Source organism: Macaca nemestrina, chromosome 15 (assembly GCF_043159975.1).
Source record: "Macaca nemestrina isolate mMacNem1 chromosome 15, mMacNem.hap1, whole genome shotgun sequence".
NCBI classification, from domain to species: Eukaryota; Metazoa; Chordata; class Mammalia; order Primates; family Cercopithecidae; genus Macaca; species Macaca nemestrina.
Window position 1 is genome coordinate 92,432,597 of NC_092139.1, and position 13,999 is coordinate 92,446,595.

Consider the following 13,999-nt stretch of genomic DNA (forward strand, 5'->3'; position numbering starts at 1 on the left):
GTAGCCTAACTGGGAGACATCCCCCACTAGGGGCAGTCTGACACCCCACACCTCACAGGGTGGAGTACACCCCTGAGAGGAAGCTTCCAAAGCAAGAATCAGACAGGTACACTCGCTGTTCAGAAATATTCTATCTTCTGCAGCCTCTGCTGCTGACACCCAGGCAAAGAGGGTCTGGAGTGGACCTCAAGCAATCTCCAACAGACCTACAGCTGAGGGTCCTGACTGTTAGAAGGAAAACTATCAAACAGGAAGGACACCTACACCAAAACCCCATCAGTACATCACCATCATCAAAGACCAGAGGCAGATAAAACCACAAAGATGGGGAAAAAGCAGGGCAGAAAAGCTGGAAATTCAAAAAATAAGAGTGCATCTCCCCCTGCAAAGGAGCGCAGCTCATCGCCAGCAACGGATCAAAGCTGGACGGAGAATGACTTTGACGAGATGAGAGAAGAAGGCTTCAGTCTATCAAATTTCTCAGAGCTAAAGGAGGAATTACGTACCCAGCGCAAAGGAACTAAAAATCTTGAAAAAAAAGTGGAAGAATTGATGGCTAGAGTAATTAATGCAGAGAAGGTCATAAACGAAATGAAAGAGATGAAAACTATGACACGAGAAATACGTGACAAATGCACAAGCTTCAGTAACCGACTCGATCAACTGGAAGAAAGAGTATCAGCGATTGAGGATCAAATGAACGAAATGAAGCGAGAAGAGAAACCAAAAGAAAAAAGAAGAAAAAGAAATGAACAAAGCCTGCAAGAAGTATGGGATTATGTAAAAAGACCAAATCTACGTCTGATTGGGGTGCCTGAAAGTGAGGGGGAAAATGGAACCAAGTTGGAAAACACTCTTCAGGATATCATCCAGGAGAACTTCCCCAACCTAGTAGGGCAGGCCAACATTCAAATCCAGGAAATACAGAGAACGCCACAAAGATACTCCTCGAGAAGAGCAACTCCAAGACACATAATTGCCAGATTCACCAAAGTTGAAATGAAGGAAAAAATCTTAAGGGCAGCCAGAGAGAAAGGTCGGGTTACCCACAAAGGGAAGCCCATCAGACTAACAGCAGATCTCTCGGCAGAAACTCTCCAAGCCAGAAGAGAGTGGGGGCCAATATTCAACATTCTTAAAGAAAAGAATTTTAAACCCAGAATTTCATATCCAGCCAAACTAAGTTTCATAAGTGAAGGAGAAATAAAATCCTTTACAGATAAGCAAATGCTTAGAGATTTTGTCACCACCAGGCCTGCCTTACAAGAGACCCTGAAGGAAGCACTAAACATGGAAAGGAACAACCGGTACCAGCCATTGCAAAAACATGCCAAAATGTAAAGACCATCGAGGCTAGGAAGAAACTGCATCAACTAATGAGCAAAATAACCAGTTAATATCATAATGGCAGGATCAAGTTCACACATAACAATCTTAACCTTAAATGTAAATGGACTAAATGCTCCAATTAAGAGACACAGACTGGCAAACTGGATAAAGAGTCAAGACCCATCAGTCTGCTGTATTCAGGAGACCCATCTCACACGCAGAGACATACATAGGCTCAAAATAAAGGGATGGAGGAAGATTTACCAAGCAAATGGAGAACAAAAAAAAGCAGGGGTTGCAATACTAGTCTCTGATAAAACAAACTTTAAACCATCAAAGATCAAAAGAGACAAAGAAGGCCATTACATAATGGTAAAGGGATCAATTCAACAGGAAGAGCTAACTATCCTAAATATATATGCACCCAATACAGGAGCACCCAGATTCATAAAGCAAGTCCTTAGAGACTTACAAAGAGACTTAGACTCCCATACAATAATAATGGGAGACTTCAACACTCCACTGTCAACATTAGACAGATCAACGAGACAGAAAGTTAACAAGGATATCCAGGAATTGAACTCATCTCTGCAGCAAGCAGACCTAATAGACATCTATAGAACTCTCCACCCCAAATCAACAGAATATACATTCTTCTCAGCACCACATCGTACTTACTCCAAAATCGACCACGTAATTGGAAGTAAAGCACTCCTCAGCAAATGTACAAGAACAGAAATTATAACAAACTGTCTCTCAGACCACAGTGCAATCAAACTAGAACTCAGGACTAAGAAACTCAATCAAAACCGCTCAACTACATGGAAACTGAACAACCTGCTCCTGAATGACTACTGGGTACATAACGAAATGAAGGCAGAAATAAAGATGTTCTTTGAAACCAATGAGAACAAAGATACAACATACCAGAATCTCTGGGACACATTTAAAGCAGTGTGTAGAGGGAAATTTATAGCACTAAATGCCCACAAGAGAAAGCAGGAAAGATCTAAAATTGACACTCTAACATCGCAATTAAAAGAACTAGAGAAGCAAGAGCAAACACATTCGAAAGCTAGCAGAAGGCTAGAAATAACGAAGATCAGAGCAGAACTGAAGGAGATAGAGACACAAAAAACTCTCCAAAAAATCAATGAATCCAGGAGTTGGTTTTTTGAAAAGATCAACAAAATTGACAGACCGCTAGCAAGACTAATAAAGAAGAAAAGAGAGAAGAATCAAGTCGACGCAATTAAAAATGATAAAGGGGATATCACCACCGACCCCACAGAAATACAAACTACCATCAGAGAATACTATAAACACCTCTACGCAAATAAACTGGAAAATCTAGAATAATTGGATAATTTCCTGGACACTTACACTCTTCCAAGACTAAACCAGGAAGAAGTTGAATCCCTGAATAGACCAATAGCAGGCTCTGAAATTGAGGCAATAATTAATAGCCTACCAACCAAAAAAAGTCCAGGACCAGATGGATTCACAGCTGAATTCTACCAGAGGTACAAGGAGGAGTTGGTACCATTCCTTCTGAAACTATTCCAATCAATAGAAAAAGAGGGAATCCTCCCTAACTCATTTTATGAGGCCAACATCATCCTGATACCAAAGCCTGGCAGAGACACAACAAAAAAAGAGAATTTTAGACCAATATCCCTGATGAACATCGATGCAAAAATCCTCAATAAAATACTGGCAAACCGGATTCAGCAACACATCAAAAAGCTTATCCACCATGATCAAGTGGGCTTCATCCCTGGGATGCAAGGCTGGTTCAACATTCGCAAATCAATAAACATAATCCAGCATATAAACAGAACCAAAGACAAGAACCACATGATTATCTCAATAGATGCAGAAAAGGCTTTTGACAAAATTCAACAGCCCTTCATGCTAAAAACGCTCAATAAATTCGGTATTGATGGAACGTACCTCAAAATAATAAGAGCTATTTATGACAAACCCACAGCCAATATCATACTGAATGGGCAAAAACTGGAAAAATTCCCTTTGAAAACTGGCACAAGACAGGGATGCCCTCTCTCACCACTCCTATTCAACATAGTGTTAGAAGTTCTGGCTAGGGCAATTAGGCAAGAGAAAGAAATCAAGGGTATTCAGTTAGGAAAAGAAGAAGTCAAATTGTCCCTGTTTGCAGATGACATGATTGTATATTTAGAAAACCCCATTGTCTCAGCCCAAAATCTCCTTAAGCTGATAAAGTCTCAGGATACAAAATTAATGTGCAAAAATCACAAGCATTCTTATACACCAGTAACAGACAAACAGAGAGCCAAATCAGGAATGAACTTCCATTCACAATTGCTTCAAAGAGAATAAAATACCTAGGAATCCAACTTACAAGGGATGTAAAGGACCTCTTCAAGGAGAACTACAAACCACTGCTCAGTGAAATCAAAGGGGACACAAACAAATGGAAGAACATACCATGCTCATGGATAGGAAGAATCAATATCGTGAAAATGGCCATACTGTCCAAGGTAATTTATACATTCAATGCCATCCCCATCAAGCTACCAATGAGTTTCTTCACAGAATTGGAAAAAACTGCTTTAAAGTTCATATGGAACCAAAAAAGAGCCCGCATCTCCAAGACAATCCTAAGTCAAAAGAACAAAGCTGGAGGCATCACGCTACCTGACTTCAAACTATACTACAAGGCTACAGTAACCAAAACAGCATGGTACTGGTACCAAAACAGAGATATAGACCAATGGAACAGAACAGAGTCCTCAGAAATAATACCACACATCTACAGCCATCTGATCTTTGACAAACCTGAGAGAAACAAGAAATGGGGAAAGGATTCCCTATTTAATAAATGGTGCTGGGAAAATTGGCTAGCCATAAGTAGAAAGCTGAAACTGGATCCTTTCCTTACTCCTCATACGAAAATTAATTCAAGATGGATTACAGACTTAAATGTTAGACCTAATACCATAAAAATCCTAGAGGAAAACCTAGGTAGTACCATTCAGGACATAGGCATGGGCAAAGACTTCATGTCTAAAACACCAAAAGCAACGGCAGCAAAAGTCAAAATTGACAAATGGGATCTCATTAAACTAAAGAGCTTCTGTACAGCAAAAGAAACTACCATCAGAGTGAACAGGCAACCTACAGAATGGGAGAAAATTTTTGCAATCTACTCATCTGACAAAGGGCTAATATCCAGAACCTACAAAGAACTCAAACAAATTTACAAGAAAAAAACAAACAACCCCATCAAAAAGTGGGCAAAGGATATGAACAGACATTTCTCAAAGGAAGACATTCATACAGCCAACAGACACATGAAAAAATGCTCATCATCACTGGCCATCAGAGAAATGCAAATCAAAACCACAATGAGATACCATCTCACACCAGTTAGAATGACGATCATTAAAAAGTCAGGAAACAACAGGTGCTGGAGAGGATGTGGAGAAATAGGAACACTTTTACACTGTTGGTGGGATTGTAAACTAGTTCAACCATTATGGAAAACAGTATGGCGATTCCTCAAGGATCTAGAACTAGATGTACCATATGACCCAGCCATCCCATTACTGGGTATATACCCAAAGGATTATAAATTATGCTGCTATAAAGACACATGCACACGTATGTTTATTGCAGCACTATTCACAATAGCAAAGACTTGGAATCAACCCAAATGTCCATCAGTGACAGATTGGATTAAGAAAATGTGGCACATATATACCATGGAATACTATGCAGCCATCAGAAAGGATGAGTTTGTGTCCTTTGTAGAGACATGGATGCAGCTGGAAACCATCATTCTTAGCAAACTATCACAAGAACAGAAAACCAAACACCGCATGTTCTCACTCATAGGTGGGAACTGAACAATGAGATCACTTGGACTCAGAAAGGGGAACATCACACACCGGGGCCTATCATGGGGAGGGGGGAGTGGGGAGGGATTGCATTGGGAGTTATACCTGATGTAAATGACGAGTTGATGGGTGCAGCACACCAACATGGCACAAGTATACATATGTAACAAACCTGCACGTTATGCACATGTACCCTACAACTTAAAGTATAATAATAATAAATAAATTAAAAAAAAAAAAAAAGAAAAGAAAAATGTCTCAAGCCCCTCCACAACAATCAATAGGCAACACCCGGGAAGATTGTGACTCCACAGTACTCAGCCTATGAGGAACCAGGGGAGGGACCTGCACACTAGGGGATAAATTGCTTGTGGAAACTGTGCTGGGTGTGTCTGCCCATCAGACACCGGATCTGGCAACACTGTCACTAAAGGTCTCACTTTCGGCCAGCCATGGAGGCTCATGCCTGTAATTCCAGCACTTCTGGAGGCTAAGGTGGGCTGATTACCTAAGGCTAGGAGTTTGAGACCAGCCTGGCTAACATGGTGAAACACCGTCTCTACTAAGAATGCAAGAATTAGCTGGCATGGGGACACTGCCTGTAATCCCAGCTACTCAGAAGGTTGAGGCATAAGAATTTATTGAGGCCAGAAGTTTGCACTCAGCCGACATTGCACCACTGTACTCCAGCCTGGCTAACTGAGCGAGATTCTATCTTAAAAAGAAAAAGAAAAAAGAGAGAGAGAGAGAGACGAGAGAGAGAGAGAGAGAGAGAGAGAGAGAGAGAGAGAGAGAAAGAAAAAGAAAGAAAGAAAAAGAAAGAAAAGAAAAGAAGAAAGAAATCTCACTTCTTCTATTTTTCAGCTCCCTGAGTCTATTCTTTGGGTTTGGACTGGTGAGTTTGTTTCTCACATCAGAAAACCAACATTTCCTTAAAAGACAAAGAAAGGTGATCTTACCTGGGTATCATCATCATCCTCATCATCATCATCATCACAATCACCATCTTCACTTCGTGGTAGGCTTACTAAACTCGGGTTGTCCTCAGGAGAAGCTAGAAGAACACAGAGGAAAGATCAGTGCCCTGGGTGTTTGTGACTGTGAGTCACTCTGGGAGCTTTGCTGGATGTGGTGTATGCAGGTGGTTGATTAACAAGCATGGACTGCGTTGATTCTGGGCTATTCTGCTGAGTGGAAGAGGGATGGCAGAGGAGGGGAGCAGCAAAGACACGAGACATGGAGGCCTTGGCCTTGTACTAGAGGCATCATGCAGAAATACAAAGAGTCAAGCCAAAATGCAACTAAAATGCACACTAATGGTCAATGGAAGAGTGCCTTCTTCCCTCTCAAATGTTTTGAAACTCTTGTAAACAAACAGTATTTTCTTAACATATTCAAGACCATGCCAGTACAGTAGGATCCACTTATGATGGTATTATATTTAACATCTGTTTTAAAGGATTTATTACATAATTAAAAGCCTATTTTATTGATAAAATGGATTCAATTTTACCCAAATTATTCTATTAATGACACATTCTTTTTCATAAAGACCATTTTTAAAAATAAATATTAAAATGCTACAATTAAAAATAGTCATGATTTCCTCTTTGTAAGTCTTCTGGAACCAGGGTATGTGAACAAAACCTATTGGGCCCCTGTGATCAGGGGCTTCAGCAGCTCTGTGTCACTCTCCCTGAGGAGAGTCCCTAAAGATCAGGCTTCATTCAAACAGGCCAAGTTCACAGACCCTGCTCTACCTACACCAGTGAAGCTGAGAGATGTGACTGAACACTTTCTGCCATGAGGATAAGTTTCCAGGTTCAAAAATACATTAATTACTGAAATGAGGAAATGTATACCAACAGAAATGAACACATTCATGAAAAAATGTCCATGAGTATGGGGTGATTTTTGGTTAACTAGCTTACATAAATTTTTTTTATTTGATGCCTATTCATTCAGACACAAAATATTGGTATAACAAATCACAAATTTGGCCAGGTGCGGTGGCTCATGCCTGTTATTGCAGCACCTTGGGAGGCCGAGGTGGGAAGATCATGAGGTCAAGAGATCGAGACCATCCTGGCCAATATAGTAAAACAACACCTCTGCTAAAAAAAAGAAAAAAGAAAAAAAAATAGCTGGGCACGGTGCCACATGCCATTAGTCTCAGCTACTTGGAGGGTAAGGTAGGAGAATCACTTGAACCTGGGAGAGGGAGGTGGCTGTGAGCAGGCAGCACATCACTGCACCCGCAGTATGGTGACAGAGTGAGATTCCATCTCAAAAAAAAAAAAAAATCACAAACTTATATTAGTCATGCTAAATCTAACTTGTTAGCTGTCAACATAAAGATTCTAGAAAGTAAAGAAGATACAAAGAAGTTGAAAGGCATCCCATATTCATGGATAGGAAGACTAAACATGACTAACCACAGTACTACACAAATCATCTACAGACTAACAACAACTGCTATCAAACTTGTAACAGCCATCTGTGCAGAAATGGAAAAGATAATCCTAAGACTTTAATGAATTTTTATGTGCCTCAAATAACCATGGTAACGTTGAAAAAGAATACTGTTAGAGGACACACATTCATGAGATTGAAATCTACAGAAAAGGAAAAAACAGAGAAATTCAGACAGCATGTTTCTAGCGTGGGGGCACCCATAAGTACCATAGATATAGAATCGAGAGCCCAGAATTAAATGCACACACAAACAGTCAGCTGATCTTCAACAAAGATGCCAAGAATACACAACGGGGAAAGGAAAGCCTCTTCTACAAATGATGGTAAAACTGCATATTCTTATTGAAATGAAGAAATGGAATGCTGACAGTGTGCTCGAGGTTATGCTTCTCCCTCCATTTCCAAGACACTGGAGCTTTTGCAGTGAGCCCAGAGTGATTTTTCATTCTGTCCTCCCTGCCCAGGGAGATGTCTTCATACCAGAGGTAAACAGCAAGGACAGACAAATGAACGTGCTGCCATGAAACCTAACAGTTCATAAGGTGAGGATCCATTTCTCCTATGCATCTGGGCACACCGCAGAAGAATTCTGCCTCCAGGATTAAGTAACTGCCTGTGACAGAACTGTGTCCCAAACCAAAGGTTCTGACATTTTGCAGTGGCACAGGCAGAAAAGAGCAGGTGTTCTCAGAAAAATCATCTTTAAATAATAAAAAAGAAGTGATTGAAAACACAGGATACTCAAAAGCCCATAAACATAGTACTTGTCACCATGATGACATTAAACTCTGAAAATAAACTCAGCTTATATTTACTTTTTCTTTTTCTCTTTCTAAACCCTCCCTCAGCCTCCGAAGCAGCAGGTATAACCTGAAGGTTGCTGGAAATGATGTTTTATTAGATCCCATCTGAAGTCTTGTTGCCTACCTGGAAAGGCATCCTCTTCCCTGCTGAGATTCTCCAGAATCCACTCTTTTTGTTTGTTCGTTTGTTTTGTTTTTTGAGATGAAGTCTCACTCTGTCACCCAGGCCTGAGTGCAGTGGCGTGATCTCAGCTCACTGCAAGCTCTGCCTCCCAAGTTCACGCCATTCTCCTGCCTCAGCCTCCCAAGTGGCTGGGACTACAGGCACCTGCCACCACGCCTGGCTAATTTTTGTATATTTAGTAGAGATGGGGTTTCACCATGTTAGCCAGGATGGTCTCGATCTCCTGACCTCGTGATCCGCCCACCTCGGCCTCCCAAAGTGCTGGGATTACAGGCATGAGCCACTGCGCCAGGCCCAGAATCCACTCTTTAGAACCACCAACATCAGGATAAGTCAGTGAGAGAGCTGCACTCACTTCTCCTACTCCAGGTGAAGACACACTGGCTCACACAAAATCTCCTGGTTGGTCCTCTGGGTTCACACACATTTCCACAGCCCTCTGCTCATAACTATACACTTGCAAAATCATTTGCTGTCACCAGACCCCCAATTTTTTAAACAGGAACCCAGATTAAGGTTTCTATATACTAAAGCCATCAAATTTGTTTCTCAGAAAGTGAGTTAGTTGAAGGTACGTACCCCGGACACGTGATGGTAAAATCTGCAACGAGACAAAAGAAGATGCTATAAGGATCAGATCAATTCTGCTGCACCCCTTTACACAGATCTGTTAGTCTCTTGATGACTTCAGAAAACTAGTTGTGAAACAGTTGTCGAGTCAAAGTCAAAGACAAAACATTCTAGCTGAGAGGATACATGTGGAAAAGACAAGAGCTTTTCCCACATAATTTATGTTTGAGGTTGATTTAGATTGGTAAATGCACAAGGTCTAATCCAAGGAGAAAAACTGGTATGGAGGAAAATGCGTCTGCATTACAGCTGATGATGGATGCTGTCCTTCAAAACCATCCCAGTGTGTCATGTATTAGATGAAAAGAAACTCAGACTGAACTCCACCCTCACAAAGAGAATTGTGTATGTTGTACATAATGTGCCTTGTCACATTTTTATATCAAAATTAATTGAGAAGGAAAGAAATCAGGTGAAGGAAATATGTATACAGTGATCTATTTTTAACACAAAGTACATTGAACCAGTTGAGGTCAGCAAAGTACAGAAGAAATAGGATATGCCAGGCTCCTGCTTGGATGGGCAATGCCTGCTTGTTTGGTACCCCCCTCTCCTTCCCACTTAGTTACCCTCACTTCAACCAAAGAAGTTTAGTCTAAGATGAAGGTTTACTAGGCTAAAAAATAGCTCGTTTTGTCTGTTCTTATCAGCCTGCCCAGCTCCTTAGGTCATAAGTCAAATACTTGAAGAGACCCTGAGCTGACTAGGTTGGCAATGCATTGTGGGCTTCAACAAAATGCAGTAAGACAACCCTAGAAAAATACCTAAAGCCCCTCCCCAACTATCAATAGGCAACACCTGGGAAGATTGTGACCTCACAGTACTCAGCCTATGAGGAACCAGGGGACGGGCCTTCACACTAGAGCATAAATTGCTTGTTGAAACTGTGCTGGGTGTGTCTGCCCATCAGACACCAGCTCTTGCAACACTGTCATTGAAAATCTCACTTTCGGCCAGGCAGGGTGGCTCACGCCTGTAATCCCAGCACTTCAGGGGGACCGAGGTGCATGGATTACCTGAGGTCAGGAGTTTAAGACCACCCTGGCCAACATGGTGAAACTTTGTCTCTGCTAAGAATACAAAAATTAGCTGGGCATGGAGACACATGCCTGTAATCCCAGCTACTCGGGAAGCTGAGGCAGGAGAATTGATTGAGGCCAGGAGATGGAGGTTGCAGTGAGCCAAGATCGCACCACTGCACTCCAGCTTGGCTAACTGACCGAGAAGAAAGAAAAGGAGAAAGCAAGCAAACAAGAAAGAGAGAGAGAGAGAAGAAAGGAAAAGGAAGGAAAGGAAAGGAAAAGGAAAAGGAAAGGAAAAATCTCACTTTTGCTGTTTTTCAGCTCGCTGAGTCTATTCTTTGGGTTTTGACTGCTGAGTTTATTTCTCACATCAGAAAACCAACATTTCCTTAGATGACAAAGGTGGTCTTACCTGGGCATCATCATCATCATCATCACCACCGCCATCATAATCTTCATTTCGTGATAGGCTCACAAAACTCAGGTTGTCCTCAGGAGAAGCTGGAAGGACACAGAGGAAAGATCCGTGCACTGGTGATTTGTGACTGAGTCACTCAGGGAGCTTTGCTGGATGTGGTGTATGGAGGTGGTTGATTAACAAGCATGGACTGAGTTGAGGCTGGGCTATTCCCCTGAGTGGAAGAGGGATGGTAGACGAGGGGAGCAGGAAAGACAGGAGACATGAAGGCCTTGGCCTTGTACTAGAGGCATCATGCAGCAACACAAAACAGTCAACCCCAAATGGAACTAAAGCACACACTAAGGGTCAATGGAAGAGTGCCTTCCTCCCTCTCAAATGTTTTGAAACTCTTCTAAACAAACAGCATTTTCTTAATGTATTCAAGACCCTGTCAGTACAGTAGGATCCAATTACGCTGGTACTACATTTAGCTTCTGTTTTAAAGGATTTACTTGATTAAAAGCCTATTTTATTAGTAAAATGGACTCAATTTCACCCAAATTACTCTATTGTATTAACCACACATTCTTTTTCATAGAGAACATTTTTTTTTTTTTTTTTTTGAGACGGAGTCTCACTGTGTCGCCCAGGCTGGAGTGCAGTGGCCGGATCTCAGCTCACTGCAAGCTCTGCCTCCCGGGTTTTTACGCCATTCTCCTGCCTCAGCCTCCCGAGTAGCCGGGACTACAGGCGCCCGCCACCTCGCCCGGCTAGGTTTTTTTTTTGTATTTTTTAGTAGAGACGGGGTTTCACCGTGTTAGCCAGGATGGTCTCGAACTCCTGACCTCGTGATCCGCCCGTCTCGGCCTCCCAAAGTGCTGGGATTACAGGCTTGAGCCACCGCACCCGGCCCATAGAGAACATTTTTAAAATTAAATATTAAAATGTTACAATTAAAAATAGTCATGATTTCCTCTTTGTAAGTCTTCTTCTGGAACCATGGTGTGTGCACACACCCGAAAGGGCCCCTGTGATCGGGGCTTCAGCAGCTCCTGTGTCACTCTCCCTGAGGAGATTCCTTAGGGATCAGGCTTCATTCAAACAGGATAAACTCACAGACCCTGCTGTACGTATACCAGTGAAGCTGAGAGACATGACTCTGAACACTTTCTGCCATGAGGATAAGCTTCCAGGTTCAAATATGCATTATCTACTGAAATGAGGAAAATGTATAACAATAGAAATGTACACATTCATGAAAAAATGTCCATGAGTACAGATGTGATTTTTTTCGTTAACTAGCTTACATAAAAATTTTTTATTTGATGCCTATTCAGACATACAAAATATTGGTATTAAAAAATCACAAATTTGGCCAGGTGTGGAGGCTCATGCCTATAATGCCAGCACTTTGGGAGGCCGAGGTGGGCAGATCACTAGGTCAGGAGATCGAGACAACCCTGGCCAACGTTATAAAACCATGTCTCTAATAAAAATTTAAAAATTAGCTGGGCATGGTGCCTCATCCCTATAGTCCCAGCTACTGAGCAGGCTAAGGCAAGAGAATCACTTGAACCTGGAGCCACAGGTTGCAGTGAGTGGACAGCATGTTACTGCACCCCAATGTGATGACAGAGTGAGACTCTGTCTCAAAAAATAATAATAATGAAAAATAAATCACAAATGTATGTCAGTCATGTTAAACCTAACTTATCAGCTATCAACATAAAGATTCTAGAAAGTAAAGAAGATACAAAGAAGTTGAAAGGCATCTCATATTCATGGATAGGAAGACCAAACCTGACTAACACACAATACTACACAAATCATCTACAGACTCACAACAATTACTATCAAACTGGTAACAGCCATCTGTGCAGAAATGGAAAAATTAATTCTAAGACTTTAATGGATTTTTATGTGCCTCAAATAACCATGGTAACATTGAAAAAGTGTTGGAGGAAGCACATTCATGAGATTGAAATCTACAAAAAACAGAGAAATTCAGACAGCATGCTTCTAGCGTGGGGGCACCCATAAGTATCACAGATATAGAATAGAGAGCTCCGAATTAAATGCACACACAGAGTCAGCTGATCTTCAACAGAGGTGCCAAGAATACACAATGGGGAAAGGAAAGCCTCTTCCACAAATGATGATAAAACTGCATGTTCTCATTCAAATGAAGAAATGGAATGCTGACAGTGTGCTCAAGGTTGTGCTTTTCCCTTCATTTCCAAGACACTGGAGCTTTTGCAATGAGCCCAGAGTAATTTTTCATTCTGTCCTCCGCGCCCAGGGAGATGTCTTGATACCAGAGGTAAACAGCAAGGACAGACAAATGAATGTCCTGCCATGAAACCCAACAGTTCATAAGGTGAGGATCCACTTATCCTATGCATCTGGGCAGACCGTGGAAGAATACTGTCTCCAGGATTAAGTAACTGCCTGTGACAGAACTGTGTCCCAAACTAAAAGCTCTGACATTTTGCAGTGGCACAGGCAGAAAAGAGCAGTTGTTCTCAGCAAGTTCATCTTTAAATAATAGAGAAGAGGTGATCAAAAACACAGGATACTCAATAGTCCATAAACATAGTACTTCTCACCATGATGACGTTAAACTCTGAAAAGAATAAACTCTGCTTATATTTACTTTTTCTTTTTCTCTTTCTACACCCTCCTCAGCCTCCCAAGCAACAGGTATAACCTAAAGTTCCTGGAAATGCTGTTTTATTAGATCCCATCTGATGTCTTGTTACCTACCTGGAAAGGCATCCTCTTCCCTGCTGAGATTCTCCAGAATCCACTCTTTAGAACCACCAACATCAGGATAAGTCAGTGAGAGCTGCACTCACTTCTCCTACTCCAGGTGAAGACACACTGGCTCACACAAAATCTCCTGGTTGGTCCTCTGGGTTCACACACATTTCTACAGCCCCTCTGGTCATAGTTATACACTTGCAAAATCATTTGCTCTCACCAAACCCCCAATATTAAGGTCTGGTGAGAGCAAATACAGAAACCCAGACTAAAGTTTCTATATATTAAAGCCAGGAAGTTTGTTTCTCAGAAAGTGAGTTAGTTGAAGGTACATACCCTGGACATGTGATGGTAAAATCTGCAATGAGACAAAAGAAGATGCTATGAGGATCAGATCAATTCTGCTGCACCCCTTACACAGATCTGTTAGTCTGTTGATGACTTCAGAAAACTAGCTGTGAAACAGTGGTTGAGTCAAGGGTCAAAGACCAAACATTCTAGCGTAGAGGACACCT

At 41.6% G+C, this 13,999-nt stretch overlaps 1 protein-coding gene across 3 annotated transcripts in view; it reads right to left on the minus strand.

Annotated features, from left to right (window-relative positions):
- The window catches only part of LOC105495744 (aspartate-rich protein 1-like), a 50,267-nt gene that overhangs the window by 24,280 nt on the left and 11,988 nt on the right, over positions 1 to 13,999 (minus strand). For all 3 annotated transcript variants that reach the window (XM_071080271.1, XM_071080269.1, XM_071080270.1), the window contains exons 7-10: positions 13,821 to 13,842; positions 10,737 to 10,825; positions 9,252 to 9,273; positions 6,170 to 6,264 (exon numbers count right to left, since the gene is read on the minus strand). In XM_071080271.1, the coding sequence (XP_070936372.1) occupies positions 6,170 to 6,264; positions 9,252 to 9,273; positions 10,737 to 10,825; positions 13,821 to 13,842 (228 nt within the window). The remainder of the gene's footprint in view (positions 1 to 6,169; positions 6,265 to 9,251; positions 9,274 to 10,736; positions 10,826 to 13,820; positions 13,843 to 13,999) is intronic.